This window comes from Diadema antillarum, unplaced genomic scaffold, assembly GCF_040938485.1.
Source record: "Diadema antillarum isolate AM-2024a unplaced genomic scaffold, OU_Dant_1.0 scf00000103, whole genome shotgun sequence".
Taxonomy (NCBI): domain Eukaryota; kingdom Metazoa; phylum Echinodermata; class Echinoidea; order Diadematoida; family Diadematidae; genus Diadema; species Diadema antillarum.
In genome coordinates, this window is record NW_027270992.1 from 3,786,315 (window position 1) to 3,804,648 (window position 18,334).

Consider the following 18,334-nt stretch of genomic DNA (forward strand, 5'->3'; position numbering starts at 1 on the left):
CTGCTTTGTTAAGTTATGCATGCTATTTTTATGCCTTGTTCTGACACATGGTAAAAGAATACGGTTTACATGATTTCTTTTTGCACTAACAAAGAAAGAGTTTTGCCGATCATATGAATTTGTGTTTACATCTACAAAGCACACAGATCAAATGCAAATGATAACTGCCTTTACACCTTTTTTGTCTTTACACTAAAGTATACCTGTATTTTATACAGACTTTCATTATCTTGTAACTATGTGTTCATGCATTAGTGTACACATAAAGGTACACTCTTTGTTTGTTTATGCCAAAGCAGGTTTGCCAAAGGAGAAGTATGGCTGACATGTATATGAACAGGTGCTTAAGAAATATTTTATATGTTACATGTGTGTTTTAAGAGAAACAAAGGGAACCGGATTTAAACTTAGCTTTTTACATGCCAGGTGTATGTTTATTATGGTTAAGTCTGTTTGTTGATAACACTGTTGGAGAATCTTGTCAGCGCTTTCTGGGCAAGTACTTGATTACCTTGTAACCTTTGTCTTGAAGTTCGCTGTTGTTGGACTTAAAAGAAAAATTTGTGCATACAGTTAAAACATCTTGTTTTCTAGTGATTACTGGAAGATTGAAATTGTTCATGTTATGTCTTAACTTACCCTTCTCTACTTTCCCTCTCTATCGCCTGTCACTTTTGCTTTTTCCTTTTTGATTATCTATACAGGTTCTGCCTCACATTTCCCCCTTCTCTTCAACTATTTCTGATCACTTTCTCTGTTGTCTTTATATACCAGAACGATTTGACAGTTGTGCGTTGTTACCATTAACGAGACATGATTTTGCTTTGTATTACATGTATGATGACATCTGGAGTTTAATTGCTGCAAGTTCCTCAGGTGTGAATGTGAATTTTATGAAGAAAGTTTTATGTTTTGTATTCACATTCCTATATTTTTGTGCCAGGTGATACAGGGTGTTTCAAAATGCAAAGTATGGAAGTGCCATACGTATTCTAAAGTTGTCATACTTTTTCAGTGCTAAAACAACTTTTTGCCAAACATTAGTGTGTGACAAGAAATATTTCCAATACGCTACTGCATATGCTACATGAGAAGATACATTTTTTTATGTTATACCTGATGCCTTAATTGCCATACGTGTGTTGGTCAGTCGTACCTCAGAGTTTGTAGATAGTTTTCGTTTTGTTTTCTTTGAAAAAAATAACGTTCTGTGAATTTTGTGGCATTTTCAGATAATTTGAAACTGGGACGTTTCAATCTTGGTGGAGGGTTATGTCACAAAATTGCCTAGAGCACCCCTCTCAATGTAATGGATCAGTCCAAGGCTGTGCACTGGAGTCGAGTGTGCACTGGAGTGTGTACTGTACTGTAGGCATAGGTTATGTGTTAAAGTACACAGGTCACGAGTGTGTGTGTGCCTGACCCAGCAGTGTCAGGTCAGTACAAAGTTTAGTGCAAGTGCACTTGTCTTCGGAGTGTGCCTGGGGATTGTCGTGGGGTAAAGGCTGAATTTTGCCACGGTGCTGTTTTGGATGCTGCTCATGAAATCATGTTTACTGTACTTCTCAAGTCTCTCACTCTGTATTTGAATCGACATACACTGCAGCTGTATTGGAGCTGATCCTCCTTGATTAAACACATTGGAACAGTATGTACCCTGACTGTTGACTCATTTTATGATGTCTTGACCTAAATAATAAGTGCATGCAGTGGGTGCTCATTGTTGGTGGTTGCTCTGATGAGCGAGGGTACGAGGTGACCATGAGTGAGTGAGCGATAAGCTGAGGTGCCTGCCAGCCATATACTTTGGCGAGTATCCCGATTGAGTGGATGAAAATACTCAGTAATAACAAAGAGGCAAATTTGTTACACTATCGTCAAGAATCAATTTTTGTGACTGGGTACAGCATCAGCTCTTTCTTGAATGTCATTATGTCTGCTATACATGACCCTGACACCCCCTCCTCCAATGGAACAATCCTTGACGCTGATTGGTTGGATTTTGTGTCATCTTGCATCCCGACTGGTGCATCTACCTCATCTCCGTCCTGATTGGTCGGCGTGTCTGTGATGTCACTTGGGCCGTTCTCTGTGGCTGTCTTCTGAGGTAGGTTGTTCTTCTCGCATTCACCATATCCAATGACCTGAACGGACGGGAAGCCAGTGGGGAATATTGAACCGCATGTCATCAAAACTTTTTATAGCAGGTGGTTCTATATGTGATACTGTAAAACGAGGAATGTCCGCATGCATTTTAATTTCGCGAATTTTGCGAGAGCCGAGTTTTGCAAAATTAAAATGCATGCTAAAGATCTTTTCTACACTACAGCTTTGTATATGCAAGGAATGTTAGAGGCAACTTGCAAATTTCGTGCTGCGAATAAGGCCGTTGGCTTCCATTCGAAAAATTTCATGCCGCGAAAATATCATGTTTTACAGTAATATAAACTTACTATGACTCGTCTTACATGTGATTTTGATGACGCTTTCTTTGATTCCATTTATCTCATATTACTGGGTTTTAGTGAGAATCTAAAAACCATGACAATTACCTTGTTATTCTTGTTTTATATAAGGTTTCTCACTATACTAGGGTACAAAAACACAGCAATATAAAGAGTTGGGACATGAGTGTTTTGTTATATCTGACCAATTTATGATGAGGTTCCATTGCAGTAAATGTGAATAAGGAGTGGAAATGCACTTTAAGTGAGACATGACTACCTAAGCATTATCTCTATATCTTGCTAGGTAAGATTGAAGATTGCTGAATGGTGTAACATCTGATAACGGCAGGGCCATGTACTGTACCTGGACACTGAGTTTGCGGAATTTGGAGCCGCTAGGGGAGTGGTCCCTGAGATATTCCCGCACGTCATCCAACTTGATGGATCGTAGGATGTCCACCTAGTGACGAGGGATGGACAAACAAACAGATATCAACAGCAACAACAACAAGAGAAGATTCATGAATGAGGATAAGACTAATGCCAAGATGAGTCCACAGACCTGAGGTGTGTACGGAGACAGTATCTTTGCAATAGACAGGCTAATTTTGTTTGTGTATGTGTCTGTCTAGTTTGTTCTTCTTTGACATTAGCTATTCTCCTTTATTTTTCACTGCACTGCAGTAAAATTTCATTCTTACAGAGTTGACATGGAACCCAAAATGGCAAGGGTGGGATGGGGGTTGGTTTGTGGTATTTTTATCATATTTTCGTAGCTTCAAGGTTTTGGTTCTTTCATTTTGATCATATGAAACAAAAACAACAATATGAAAATGGAATAAAACAAGCTTTGGTAATCATATGGGTATATATCATATGCACATGAAAGATATCCCATGGTATGTCAATTTCATGCTCATTTTAGTCTGTGGACTTAATTAAAAGCATGTCTTGATTTAAGGTATTTTTGTGAATTTGGGCCATTGGGTTTACAAACAGGCAAGATCCAATGTATCTGTAAGATTGCAATTGCTGATCTTCACTTTAACAGACAAATTGGAAAAAGAAACCAGTGGGAATCGAACCTGTCATCTACTTCTTTTCGGGCAGCGACACTATCACAAGGCTATCCCTAATTGCCAGCAGTGACACAATGAACTTGGAACAAATGCCTAGGATCTGAAATTCCAACATTATTATGTTAAGGCCGACAAGTAGACTTATTGAATGAAAGCAAGAGGATATTAATGCAGAGGGGTGAAGATGTGCTATGACAAGATTTTTTTTTTTCACACATCACCTTCTGTACACGTGTATTTGTAAGAGGGTGACAATTGATTAAAAAAAAAAAATATGTCAGAACACATCTTTGCCCCTCTGCGTTAATATTCTCTTGCTTTCAGGCAAGATAGAGTTGGCCATGGGTGTACAGTGGATGATCATTCCTTGCTCCTACCTTGCGATGGATGCGGTCAAATGTGTACTCCTGGTTGATGACGTAGGCCCAGTTCCTGTCCGCCTCCTCGTAGAGGGAGACATCCTCGCTGAGAAGGATGTTGATCAGCCCGTCCACCTGGGTGCCGAAGTCCTCCTCCGACATCGACGCCAGCTGGCTGCTGAACGTCTCCAGGAAGCTGTCTATGCGCTGGTCAACAGAGCTGGCACTGTGGGCACGAGATAATGGAATCTTGATTTGTCTAATGTTGCAGCTAAAGAAGCACCGAATGCTCATTAGCATGGACCATAGGATGAACTGCACACCTAGCATATTATGCTGTGAAAGATATCATACAATCTTGCACATACTGTAAAACAAAAAATGTTCACATGCATCAAATTTTCGCAAAATTTTGCGAGGAGCCAAGATTGGCTAAAAATGAAATGCATGCAACTGTTCTTATTTCTTCTAAAGCTATGTCACATTTGTCTTACAGTAGTAGAATTCTTGCATCATAAGTGTTATTCATCAGTCAAATCACCAATTCATTATTTCTTTTTGTGTATTTTTTTGAGATTTGCAACAATTAGACAAAAATTTCTGTGACAACTACTACTTGACGAAAGCTCACATTCAGGCTATTGACTTCGGACTGACAAATTAAACACATAAAACAAAGAATCAATCTAAACGAAAATAGGAACATTGGACCATCCCACAACTCAGTAAAGACTGTTTCCTTTCTGAGAATGAAACCTTATGTGATCTTTTCTTAGTTGAATCACTGATATATGCACACTGGTGATGGTAAAACACATTACCTGAATTTGTTTGCTTGAGTGGTAACTGAGATGGTGAAACCCAAAATGCCAAATGTGTTCCTCTCAGTTGCATGCACACTGTACCTGCGGATAGTAAACCAGAACACAAAAGTATGTGGTAGCGCCCATTCAAATATATCAATATATACAGATACCAAAAGATGTATGAAGTACAAATATTTCTCCTCGTTGTGGCAGGAAAACATAATGCCTTGCACATACATTATTATCATGACATACAGCCTCTTACCACTGTATATTTATAGACTGAGAATGCATAGTAAGTATACATGCTATGATGATCATAGCAACATTGTCCTGTCATTTGAATTAAAGGCATTATTTACCATTTGCAGATGAAACAAAAACCCAGCTTTAGTGCTTCAAAATAGTTCTAAAATGTGAGTTCGGGATAGAAACAACCAATGTAAAAATGTTAATCAGTATAATCTGTGTTAAGTATTGTTGGACAAACAAGATGTGACCAATAGTTATAATGAAATTGTTTCTAGAATAACCGTCTACTGTTATGATTCATTGAGAAAAAGAAAGATATCTCCTTATATTTAAGGCTTCATTGAGAAATGCTTATATGGAAAGATGTTTTGTGATACAACTGACCTACAGATATGCATCAAATGTGATAACTTGATCATATTTTATTGAAAAATCACTGCTCTAAATGGAAGACAATATCTTTAGTAGGGGCTTTAAATCTTAGGTGTCACAAATTTGCTGGTCTACATAATGACAAATGAGCACAATTCGCATAACTAACAATTCAGTATCACTGACGAGCCAGTGTCTCTGCGAGTGAATCTGTGTGTAAAAAAATGACCTGAGCTGTACGATCAATCAATTTAGGAAGTTGACGTAAACGAAGGTCATGTATATCTAGCGGAGCTTACCCTAATTGCTCTTGAGTCCTCAGTATATCAAAGCAGGGTTCTTCCATTATCGTCTGATGCGTGGCAACAAAGAATAAGACAGGTATAGACAATCATGCAGAAAGACACAACATCGTTCAGACAAATTGTTAAGCTTCACATCAATTTAGTTCAATGCACATGTTTTCTGTCAGGAGAACAGAGATACAAATAATGACAGTTACAAGGAAAACATCTATGCTGTCGCTTCAGACAACAGCTGTGTGCAGGGCACCATATCAACTTTTGACTTTTTTTATACTATTCCACACCACACTATGAGATGATGTTGATGATGACATAATGCAAAAGAAAATCATCAAAATCAAGAAAATCATGCCCTGAAAGCAGTAGATGACAGGTTCGAGTCCCGCTGGTTCCTTTTTTTCCGACATGTTTGTTAATTTACAGATCAGCAGTTGCGATCTTAACAAATTTCATTTGTAGAGGGAGACAAAGTGAAGAAACTTGCATCTGAACCTTCACCCCTCTGAATACCGTAAAGTTCCGTGTATAAGACGCACTATTTTTTTGTCGGAAAACGTTGAAAATCGGGGGTGCGTCGTATACACGGGTACAGTCAAATCACGGAAAAAAAATCCGTCATGTACACCCAATTTCATAAGGCCAACTTGGGGCCATGTATGCCCATCGACGTTTGGAAGGTAAGCAATCACCAAACTTACGAATAATTGAGCGATCTTTCAATCTGGACACACACAAAAGCTGCAAATACGAGATAAACTTACATCGGCCTTGTGCAGTAACGATGTATCAATCTGGCCATAGACAACAGCTGTAACAGCACTGCTGTATGCTACCAATGTCAGTCTACCAAGCTACCAACAGCCAACCTAGTAGCTGGAATACGCGATGTACAGGTATCATTACTAAATTACCGATACCGTAAAACTTATCAATGTACTAGTATCAATATGGCCATAGGATCGGCACTATGTCACCGTAAATATGAACGATGTGTGAAGCATGCATGCATATCCATGTCGTTCGTTTGCTCTTCATTTCACGAGGCCAGCTAGGATAGCATAGCTACACTGAAGTAGCTAGCTAGCAAGCCTTTGGCAAAGGCAGCAGCTGCAGAGAGCTAGAGGCTTTTGCAATGGACTAGCGTGCACACAGCGATCGGATAGAAGCGCGCTTGCCCGTTGCGCGCTGTGTGTGCAAGTCCATTGCTCTCTGTGTGCGTGTGCTGAAATTATAGCGAGCTGCCTTTTGCAAAAGGCTAGCACTGTGCATACAAGCATGGTACAAGCAGGGAGGGCCACCTCCCTGGTACAAGAGACACGCGTTACTGGTAGTGCATGAGTGTACCGTACTACCGTACGCACCGTGCGTCTTGCCGTATGATCCCTCTGCTACACTTGTTGATGTTTTTCTTATTTTTCGTAATGAACCTTCCAGTCTGACATGCGTCAATATGCGAGACACCCTCTGCTATCATGACAGCAAAGATCGTACTGTACACTCATGAGTACGATATGCATGACACATGTACCACGCTTGAAAGGCGAAACAATAGCAAGTGAGTACCGAGACAAGTCTCGCATTTTGCGACTTCCATATTTTGCCGATGTCCGATGAATACCGTTAAAAGAAAATATAAAAGGAAACGAAAAATAGAGCAAATACATGCTGCATTCTAGGGAAATTTTGAGCTGAAATAATATGTATGACACACGCAATATTTGCGTGGACATTTTCGTTTTTTTTTTTTTGTTTTTTTTTAATTGTAGGTCCGAAAGTAGGGGTGCGTCTTATACACGGGTGCGTCTTATACACGGAACTTTACGGTAGTGTCTTTCTTTCAAAATCATCATATTAATTCACTGGACAATCACAATTTTAGTTTCAAAAGGTAATCACAAGAAATGTAGTTCTATTAGGAATGTGTTGGCAAAGCAAACAAATTAAGCATAAAATTCATGTCAGAATCTATTAAAAAAGAATACACTTAACAAAGAGGCTCATATAAGACAATAACAATATAAAAGTTAAAGCAGTCAGAAAATATATGCCATGTCTTGCTTACCATTAAGGCATCCAAGACTGCTAAACTCTGATATGTGCCTGGGCTGGCCTGAAAGTAGTCGGTGACTACAGAGTTGGCGTCTGAAGGGTTAAAGGCCCTCCACCTCAAGGTTTGGCATCCCTCAGGCAACCTGACCACCCGGTAGGAGGGACGATTCGCCTCCGGGATCGGGCTGAAAGAAAGCTTCTCTCGCAGGTACTCCTCCAAACTAAGAACCTCCTGAAGAGTGAAATTCAAATCATCATATTAACCCATTGAGGACGAGCCCCGAGTATGCTCGGGCAGGTGTCTATGGGAAATGCATGTTGTAACAAAGTCAGTCCGTCCTCAACGGGTTCGACCACAAAATATTCACGGTCAGTCCTACATGTCCAAAAAAGTATATGTAGGTATATTAACCCATACATGAACACATACCATATATTTATACACATAAATGCATCATACACCCACATACACTTAAATACATATCTTGAAGCGCATATACATACATATGTCCTCGAATTATCAGCATACACACACACAAACTTAAAGCTCAGCTGTTTAAAACTGCTCTTAAAATCTTTATAAGCAACCATTTGAGATTTGAATATATTCGTGAGTAATTTGAGTGATAATGATGCTGGCATAACTGAGTGGCAAGGGGCAAAACTACAAAGCATAGTATGGAAGAGAAAAGGTCACCTTGGCTGTACAGTTGCCCTGCACTAGCCCCTCAAAGAACAGTCTTGACTGGAAGTCTCTGGCCATGTTGTGGACATCCACTGGGCTGACCTCCGCCACCACCTGGTCCTTGTCCATCGCTGTCCACTTCACTTCCTGTAAGATGGCCAGCCTGAGGTCTCTGACCATAGAAAAGGAGTGACACTGTGAAATACAGAACTGAAAATATTCTAACATACACAACCCTAGTATAATGGGAATGACTGCAATGTGGAATGCATTCAATAGTTTCCACATTGTATAACTTTTGTCTGTTTTATTCATCTTTTGTACTAACCTTTAAAATTGGACAAAAATCACATTTTTAGAACCTACTTTCTGGACTTTTTGCATCCACACAAAGAAAAATTTGACACTATATTCCATCATTTGCTGCCTATTCAAGAGGTAGTCTATGACTATTCTTTATACAGTTACTCTAAAAATGGAAATACCAGTAAAAGGACTGGAATTGCTTGATGGTTGGCCCTCCATCTTATAAATCGGGATCATATCCAATATCTTGTCCAGTTTGAGAGAGCTCCCTTACAGTGGTGGCCAATCTTAACCCATGAAAATCAGTCCGTGTGATACCTAGAACATAGGTATGACAATAGCCAATGCATAATAACAGTACCACTAGGTTTCCACAGCAACACGTAAACAAGCATTATGGGACCTAGAGACACAGTGAAAAAGAAACAGTTTCATACATGTTTTTGGCAAATTAGCGATTTTACAAATAATCTATTTGTGTCTTCGGCAAAATCATCCTTTCAGATTTTATAATCCTTAGATACGTGTATATCTGAGGGGATACCTATGACTCTATGAATGCCAACATAATTGCACTAATAGTGGGTTGCAGGTTTAATCATGCACTGAAAACAAAGCTAGTTGCACAGAATTTTTAAAACAGGCTTCAAGCTAAAGCATGTTCCCTACTAAAAGATAAGAACTAGTACCTGCAGACTTTGGCAGGCTTCAGGATGAAGTTGTGATACGAGTTCTTGAGATTCTCCTTGACCGCCGCAAACATGTCCTCAGAGAAGGAGAAGCCAACAATGGCATCCACGATGGTTTCAAATAGCAGCTGGAGGAGACAGGAAGATGGAAATGATGATGTCCACCCCGGTCCTTTCATACACTCCTCAAAGTATCTGACAACTACACCAAACTCCACCAAACTCCAGTGATCTTTTTCTGATACCAACACAGCAGTTGAGCATTATCTTACCAGCTTTGTAAGCATTTGAATAAGCCAGCTCAGGGTACCACTTTTGCCCATGAGCAGAAAGAGGTCATTTGTACCAACAGGCATGTTGGTTTTTAATTTCACTGAGATAAGCATCTGTGATACTGTACTGATCATTCAAGTAATCTTTGTAATTTGCATATAATAATATCCATAGAAATGGTGCCTACCAGCACATCCACCTGACAGCAGCCATAATATGTGGCAATATCAATAGTTATCAAATGTTAATTGACAGACCATTCTGATCACCTGGTCTATGCAAGTTCATCCTTTGTTTGAACATGACGGACGAATTCCATAAATTGTTAAGTCGGGCAAGCTTACATTGTATGCATTTTTTCTCTTTGAAAACTAGTGAAGTGTATAACCATCTGAAAAAAAAGAGGTGTCATTTGTACCCATGTGCACTTGAGCTAACTCTCAACTGGGTTATTACTGCTGGCATGGTAGCTCAAGTAAGCATACATTGTATCTTTAAAAGCTATCTACTGTCAGTATGAAACAGCATCAATGTATGCGTGGAAAGACTTTAGAACTCCAGCTGAATTTGGATATTTTTCTCTTTTAAATGCATGCTGACAATGATCAACTTTTATCTTGTATAAGGTAAAATTCCAGACTGCAACTTGCCCATATTCTGAAGTAGGAAGCGAGAGTGCTTTTGGAAACTTTGAACAATGCCATTTTCCTTTCAGCATATATGAAATAAAGATTTCCAATGAAAAAGAAATTGTACATGAACAAAAGTATCATTTCACAACATTGATATGTGACATTTTTCTCAAATCTTGCATCTTTCTCTTGCATTAAACGCATTTAAACTTTACTCAACAAAAATGTTCAATCAAATTTTTAAGATGTGAAAATACAGCTACCAAAACCCAATAATTGTACATTATAGTATGAAGACAGGTCGGCGCACTTGTCGAAATTGCCAGTCAACTACTTTGCTTGGCTGATGGCAAAAGAAAAAAGAGAGCACCTGCACAACATGTAGACAACAAAATACTGAGCTGATACGCAGCCAAACAATAGGTAAACTGGGTAACCATGATCCACTGTTTGATTGTAATCTATGGAGGAACACGCTGCAGTCGATACTTACTGGCAGTTTGTGATCAAAGCCATACAGCTTGATCTCCAATCCCGTCTCCAGCGCCTTGAGGGAGTAGCCCAGCTCGGCAGCCTCAGCCTCGTACGCAGTCTCGGTCAGCTGGTGTTCCAGCAGGTTCACGAAGAGGTCAAAGGTCACGGCGTGGTGAGGGGACTGGTTCACCAGCGGGGTCATCAGGTGGAAGCACATGGATGCTATTGTGATAAGTCATTTTGAGGTTTGTGAAGCTCAGTGCTCATCAATAAAGGAACAAACTGAGTACTTGAGGAATTACAGAACAAGAGTGTCAACATGAGGATCATGTGACAATCCCCAAGCTTCTGAAAAGTACAACTTTTTTGAACATGTATAAACTAGAAAGAAACTTGTACAAATGCATGAGGAAAAAAGAGATGAAATAACTGATTAATGCTGAATTACAGATTAAGCATCTCTACACGCTTTGCAGTTATTGGATTCTTGTTTGTTTGGTGTTCTTTTTACAAACATTAATAATTTAGACCTTTCCACAAAATACTACGCGATATGAAAACAGCATCAACAATGTCATCAGTCATGGTGGCAGAAGAAAGTAAGTAGGAGACAAATGGTTATAATGACAGTGACAATGATAATAGAACCATACCAATCCTCAGAACAAGAATCTTGAAAACCTACGCAGCACAACAGATAAATGTTTTTTTTTTTTTTTTCTGAAACTAACTACAAAGGCAAAAATAATCATTGCCACTATTTCTTCTGCCCACACATATTGGGAAGTATAAACAAGACTTTGACATGCTTGCAAATCACTGAACATCAATTTGTCGAATAGAACATGCATCCCACATGGTGACACGACATACATTTGTATGCTCCTGGGACAATTGCTCCGGTAATATTTTCTCCAAAGACTAGGAGTTAGGAGTAGGGTCATGATAGGGTTTAAGGTTTAGTATGATGTGAGGATTAGGATTAGGGTTAGGTTTACGTTTCTGGGTAGAATTAATGTTTGGCTTTGGAATAGGGTGCAGATATTTCATGGGAGCCATTGTCCAGGAGCAAGTGCCATGGAACCATTCCGCATAGACAGCTGGGGATCAACCACTATAAACGAGGTACAACTGCCACAAAAAAAAAAAAAGGACCTTTTGTGACAGGTGTTCTTGCATAGATATCAATGTACACATAAATCAGTCAAAAATTTGAGAAATGAATAGCGCACGGTTGAACTTATGTCAACTTCTTCAAAATTTTCCATGACAAGTGGTTTCACTTTTGACAAGATGCCAGCATCCTTACCTCTCGGCGTCTTGAACTTGGTGTCCCGTCTGTACCACAGTCGGCTGTGCTCTGTCTGCAGGATGCATGATGGGTAATCCGTGTCGGGCCTGTCTGCTTCCTTCAGGTCAAACTTGGTGGCTGTGAACCAGAGAGAAAATGCGAACACATAGGAACTGTAACAATGAATGCCACCGTATCAGGGCCCCCTTTTATCAAAAGATAAAATCGATTTTAAATTTCCTTACCACACAGGCTGCCATAGACTTAGAGTTGAAATCAGCTTTATAATCAATTTTAAGTCTTCATAAAACAGGGCCCAGGGCAATTACCCCCGGAGGACAATTACCCTCGGGCTAAATACTGGGCAGTGATAAGGTTAGAGTAAAGATTAGGCTAAGGGTTAGGTTTAGGGTTAGAGTTTGGGTTAGGATTAAGATTAGGATTAGGATTAGGATTAAGTTCGGGATTAGGATTAGGGTTAGGGTCAGGTGAAGGGTCTGGGGTAATTGCCCAGGGGGTAATCGCCCTATACCTGAATGCCACACCACTGATCAATGGACTGCTGCACACTGCACTGTTTTAGGTATAAACCACTTTGATTTACACGCTACGTAGAAGCTGTGATCTTGCTTGGAATGGGTTGCTGGTGGATGGGGTCAACTGGTGTAAACTTGCTGCCAGCAAGCTCCAATCCACATCAAGACTGAGAACCAAGTTTTTGCAGTTTGATGATGTATCTTTTAATTTCAATTTCATAACATCACAGCTCGGTCATATTCCATGCTCACTAAATCAAGAATACATTGCTACCAAAATATACATTCTTTCTCTCATGCTCTCTCTCTTTCTCGTGACAGACAGACAAACAGACATACACACACACACACACACACACGCACACACATATATACTGTAAAAGCAGAAATATTTACAGCATGAAACTTTTGAGAACTGGAGCCGGTGGCCCTTTTCACTGCATGAAACTTCCGCGACTTGGTGACTGGCATTCCATGCATTGTGCATAGACAAAAGCTATCGCTTGCATTTCAATTTCACAAATCATGGCTCCTCGCAAAATTCATGAAAACTTCATGCACCCGAAATCATCTGGTTTTACGGTACAAACACAAGCACAGAAAAATACAATACTGTGGTACTGTGAAGATGAATAAAAGGCAATCATCACCTATGTACAGAGAGGAATTGAAAAGACAGAGAAAGAGACTCAACTCACCAATAAACCTGTTTGGTGTTGGAAGATGAAGGGCGGGGTTCAGGTCTGCATCTGGAATCCAAAGAGAATATTTGACAGATGCAGTGAAGCTGATAAGACATCAGGAATAAATTTCAAACCTGCATGAACTGTTCTCAATTCTCAATCATTTGCAAAACATTAAGATAGAATCATGGCTGTCAAATCAGTCTATCACCCTTAGGTACAATTCGGCATGCCATCAAAAATGCCTCTCTACTACTTCGCAGGCCTATTTAATTGAAGTTTCCAGTACTGCACTTTACCCAGTTGGCTTTAGAAACATCTATCTCCAAAAAATCTGTGTGAAACTTTTTGTTCATGAGCTGTGAAACTCTCATCGGCATACGAAGTATCACTGCATTAACCAAAACACGACAACCTACCTTAACTTAAGTTTCTGCAAGGGACACTGGTCAGAAACATACAGCATTCCAAGACTGACTAGTGCATAACTTGATAAACTATACCATGGTTCAGTTTTGAAAGAATATCAAATTAGCAGTTTTAGTACTTTAATTGAGTGCAAAACACTCATCCATCTGTCATTCTCAGGATAATAAGAAATCAGTAAGTCATGACCACGTCACTCACCCCGAATCCTGGCCAGCCATTTTTCTGGAATCGGGTGGACGCTGTACTCTGTCCCGAACCAGCTCTCTGTCCGGTCCGTCTGACCAGCAAACTTCTTGGACGAAAGACAAATGTTGATGCTGTCTAAGGACAAAATGTCAGTGCACTCTCTGATCAGCTGAAAAGGACAATAAACAAGAAAAAACAACAACACATAAATCATGGTTGACATGCAACGGGTAAAACATAGATCCATATGCCTTCAGAAACCATTAATTTCTGCTCTAAAATGAAAACAAAAAGATAACAGTTCAAAAGTAGTATGTTGTGTGATACCAGGTATTTAGAAGTCACACGGTGTGCAATTAGCACATCTCCGCTTATAGTAAAATAAAGTTGTATGTGAGCATGTTGCCCCACCGCTTCAGAAAACTGATTAAAAACATCACAAATAAACAAATGCACTGCTACAAAAAGATTACAATCAAAGAGAAGTAGAGTGTGTTATTTTGAAATCACAGGGTGTGCAGTTAGTGCAGCCCCACTCATAGTAAAATGTGTGAGCATATTACCCCACCCCTTCAGGTAAGGGATAGACATGTCATCTAAGCAGAATGAATGAACAAATCTCACCTGCTCATTGTATTCGGTCTGAATGAGAGGACCAGTAATGTACTCCTCCACTGGATACAGCTGCATCTGCTCTGACAGCCCCTCTACATTTTCTACCGGATCAATCTTCAGAGGAGGACAAACACAAGTGGCAAGTTTGGTCAAGAGGATTTCACTTTCGAGTGTGTGATAAAGAAGACTTGAATCAGGGGGGTAAAAAGCTTGAATATCTATAAGAGGCATCAAATCTAGTTTACAGGTTTTCTTTCCACATGCCAAAATCTTTCTCCTCCTGCAATTTCTGATTTCACTTAGATTTAGAATTAGTCTCTGCTCTACTTGGGTGTTACATGGTGTCAAAAAATCATAATTTCAGTCCCATTTTTTGCTTTCTGTGAGGAAACACAGAAGAAAAATGGGAATTGACATCAACATACTAATTTTCCTGCAAAGCATAACTTCCATCAATTTACCACTACTTCCATGAATTAACAAATCAGGTAAGAGAATCTTAGCTGTTACAGTGGGTCTTGAAACTGCATTGTCAAGAACTAAACAAAATCTGCAACTAAGAGAGCATTTATCTCTAGACAAAAAAAAAAAAAAGAAGAAGCAGATTTCATGATGGTATGGCCAGAATTTTTTGTTTTTTTCTGTTGCATCCAGGTGAGAAAAACAAAATGAAAGAATCTGAATAGTTTTACAGCAAGACAAAGATGGTTACGTTAATGATAATCAATCAATACAAAAGTAACTCCTATAACTGATATCCCCTAAATACAAACAACAGGCTTACAATTACTTACGATGATAAGCAAGTGACAGACATACCCCCTCCCCCCCCCCCCCCCCGAAAAAAAAGCAATAAATAAATTCTTTCAAAGCTCATTCATTTTCAGGAACATCTTATTACCAACACTTTAGTGTAAACACACAAAGAAAACAAATCATGTTTTATACAAAGATAAGCTCATTCTCTCTATGTATCTGCATTTAGACTCGAGGTCCAACAGTGTCTAGTGTGAACAATCTCAAGCCTCAAAGTTAAACAAATACTGCAAAAAATGACAACTGAACAAACCTCTGAAAAGAACCTGAATATATTGTCATCTATGGTCTTGATTTCATCAAATATCCTGCAAAGACAGAGTATAATAACAAAGAGATACATGTAGACATATGAAAACTTTCACCACAAAATGGACTAAGCACCATTTTCAAACATTTTCAATTAAGTCAGTCATCAGATAGAACAAAAGAAAAAATTCCAGTGATACCTCACTTGTAACATAACAAGGAATATTCTTGAAGTTATGGTTAAAAATACCCCATATTTCATAATTTTATTTGTTTTTAGCAGCTTTAATTGCAAATATCTCGACTTCACAAGAATGGAGTTAACACGTTCTGCAATCAAACTCTTCACATAATCTCAAGTACCACTTGAGATATACTTAAGGTGTGACCTTTTCTGCCAATCCTAAATGTCCACTTAGTTGCCCTGCCTATGTCTGAATTGATTAAGGCTGATAATTTGAATGAGATCCACATTGTTTTGCCTTGCCATTGCCTGCAGCTCTCCTTTGATTTCAAGATTTACCTGGTATATTTTAGCAGGTCTGTATCTGTACACATTATAGTATATATATCACAAGTTTCATTTTGCATATCATATATAAAGGTGATAGTAACGCAATCAATTCTAGTGTGTCCATCACAGGAATGTGATTATTACTATAATCATTATCACCACCACCACTACAACCACCACCACCATGACCATCAGCATTATCAGAGTAAAAGTTCTGGTAAATGCCTCCTCTCTATTACACTTCTTCCACTAGGAAAACCTCAACTGCACTGTAGCAACAGCTTTAGCTGCAATTCCAAGTCACCTTTTCTGTGGCCCTTCCTTCTGCAGCATCTTGATGTATTGGAAGATTATCAGCAACACCTGGAAATAAACAACGGAATACAACACAGACATAAAACTAAGGAAATAAACCTCATACTGACATCATCCCAGAGTGACAGCTACCTGCAAAATATTCCAAGGACCACTGTAAAGGTCACTACTTGTCCATGATACATGTTACACTAGAGCATTAACGCCACTTGTCAAGATATTGTCTCGCCAAATAGCACTCAAAACCAGTCATTGGCCATGACGAGTATATGGTCTAGACATTTGATGCCACTTGACTGCTTTAAGTCTGTAAGTAGAAAAACGAAACAAAACAAAACAAAAACAGCATGATAATCCTTCAATTACATGTACATGTATATAGATGTAATCATCACTATTGCTGGTATGCTTCTTGTCAAGCACAATGTCAGGTGTGACCACACAAACAGGAAACTGGTAGAGAGAGACTATTTCATAAAGTCCTTGATGTTTATCCCAGGCATTCACACAAGAGCTGAAGAATAACATTGCCTGTTCACTTTCAGCAGTGTATGTCAAGAATGGGTATTATTACCGGTACATTGATACATGTGGATGGAGTGTTGGGTATTAACCCTAAAAAGACTGGGGGGGGGGGCCTAAAAGGCCCCCCCCTCGACATTTCGCGCGATTACTCAGCAACACGCAATGCTCTCGCCGCGATGCTATATGACTTTTTTCTTTCGAGTTTCCCGCACATTTTGACACCAAATTTGTGACGCCCGGGGGTACGGTTCTGAAGTTACATAACTTTTTGTACATGCACGTGAGACCGAAAATGGCTCAAAAATGTGATTTTGTGTACAAAGTCAATACAAATTGAGTTTTATCAAGTGGTTCATATAAATATGCTTATTTTTACTCTCAATGGCTAAAATCAATTTGTTTCAGTAGCAATATGCTTCAAAAAGGGTCTGCCACAAATTTTGCTGAAAAAAACAACAAAAACAAGAGGTCGAAAAAACAAGGAAATACATAAGAAATTCATAAAACAATAAAATAAATAAGAAATTAATTTTGATACCGAATTTTTTTTCAAGTACATTTGCTAAGAATGCTACAAAGAATATTTAGACCAAAAATGAGCACTTTTGGAGCTCTATTTACTGATTTAGATAAAAAGTCTGATTTCTCGCATAAATTAGCATAATTAATCAAAATGAAATAAAAGAAGACTATTTTGGAAAATTTAAATATACGATCTTGTAGATTACATCGCACACTACCATTGTGCAAATTTCCGCGGCGATCGCGCGATCCACGGCCGAGATCTTAAGGGGGGCCCTTTAGGCCCCCCCCCCAGTCTTTCGAGCTACCAAAATAGCCCAGTCTTTTTAGGGTTAATAGAAACAGACCAGGACCCCGCTTACACTGCCAGGCTGGCCTTTATGTGTCAACATCAACAATTTCAGGTCAGCCTCAATGAAAACATTGAAACATTTTGTCATAGTGTTGCTCTTCAAGTAAACAAAGAATTATTCATGCATGGGTAATTTGTCACACTTACATTTGATATGTGTACATCTAGTATAATTTGTGCACAGATAGAAATGATCACCATTCTGTTTTTCAAAAAAAAAACTAGAAATGTCGCTATGGCGACTGGTATGCCTCCGCGTTAATGCATGGTTCTCCCAATAAGTCTATAGTACGTCTTGACAATGTGTCGTGTGACATTTTCATGTACTGTAAAAGTGGATATTTTCGCGCAACTAATTTTTCACGCTCAGCCAGGTAAGAAGGGTTTCGTGTGTTTTTAACTCTGCGGAATGAAGACATCAACTACTGGAACATATGGCAAAGCAAAAATATTTGCGTGCTAGTTTCTGGATGCGCAAAATGCGCGAAAATTTCAACACCACAAAAATTTCCACTTTTACAGTAATTGGCCAAAAAAAAAAAAATCAGAATGTGGTGATTATTTACTTTCCTT

General features: G+C 39.1%; 1 protein-coding gene across 1 annotated transcript in view; it reads right to left on the minus strand.

Annotated features, from left to right (window-relative positions):
- Positions 1–401: 401 nt before the first annotated feature.
- LOC139719022 (nardilysin-like) overlaps positions 402–18,334 on the minus strand; it is a 33,827-nt gene continuing 15,894 nt past the window's right edge. Inside the window, exons 14-28 of the mRNA XM_071630464.1 lie at positions 16,352–16,410; positions 15,538–15,592; positions 14,478–14,582; positions 13,866–14,022; positions 13,254–13,304; positions 12,038–12,157; positions 10,748–10,950; positions 9,350–9,477; positions 8,367–8,526; positions 7,683–7,901; positions 5,615–5,667; positions 4,707–4,790; positions 3,904–4,111; positions 2,812–2,907; positions 402–2,144 (exon numbers count right to left, since the gene is read on the minus strand). Of these exons, the coding sequence (XP_071486565.1) occupies positions 1,878–2,144; positions 2,812–2,907; positions 3,904–4,111; positions 4,707–4,790; positions 5,615–5,667; positions 7,683–7,901; positions 8,367–8,526; positions 9,350–9,477; positions 10,748–10,950; positions 12,038–12,157; positions 13,254–13,304; positions 13,866–14,022; positions 14,478–14,582; positions 15,538–15,592; positions 16,352–16,410 (1,965 nt within the window). The 3' untranslated portion in view covers positions 402–1,877. The remainder of the gene's footprint in view (positions 2,145–2,811; positions 2,908–3,903; positions 4,112–4,706; positions 4,791–5,614; positions 5,668–7,682; positions 7,902–8,366; positions 8,527–9,349; positions 9,478–10,747; positions 10,951–12,037; positions 12,158–13,253; positions 13,305–13,865; positions 14,023–14,477; positions 14,583–15,537; positions 15,593–16,351; positions 16,411–18,334) is intronic.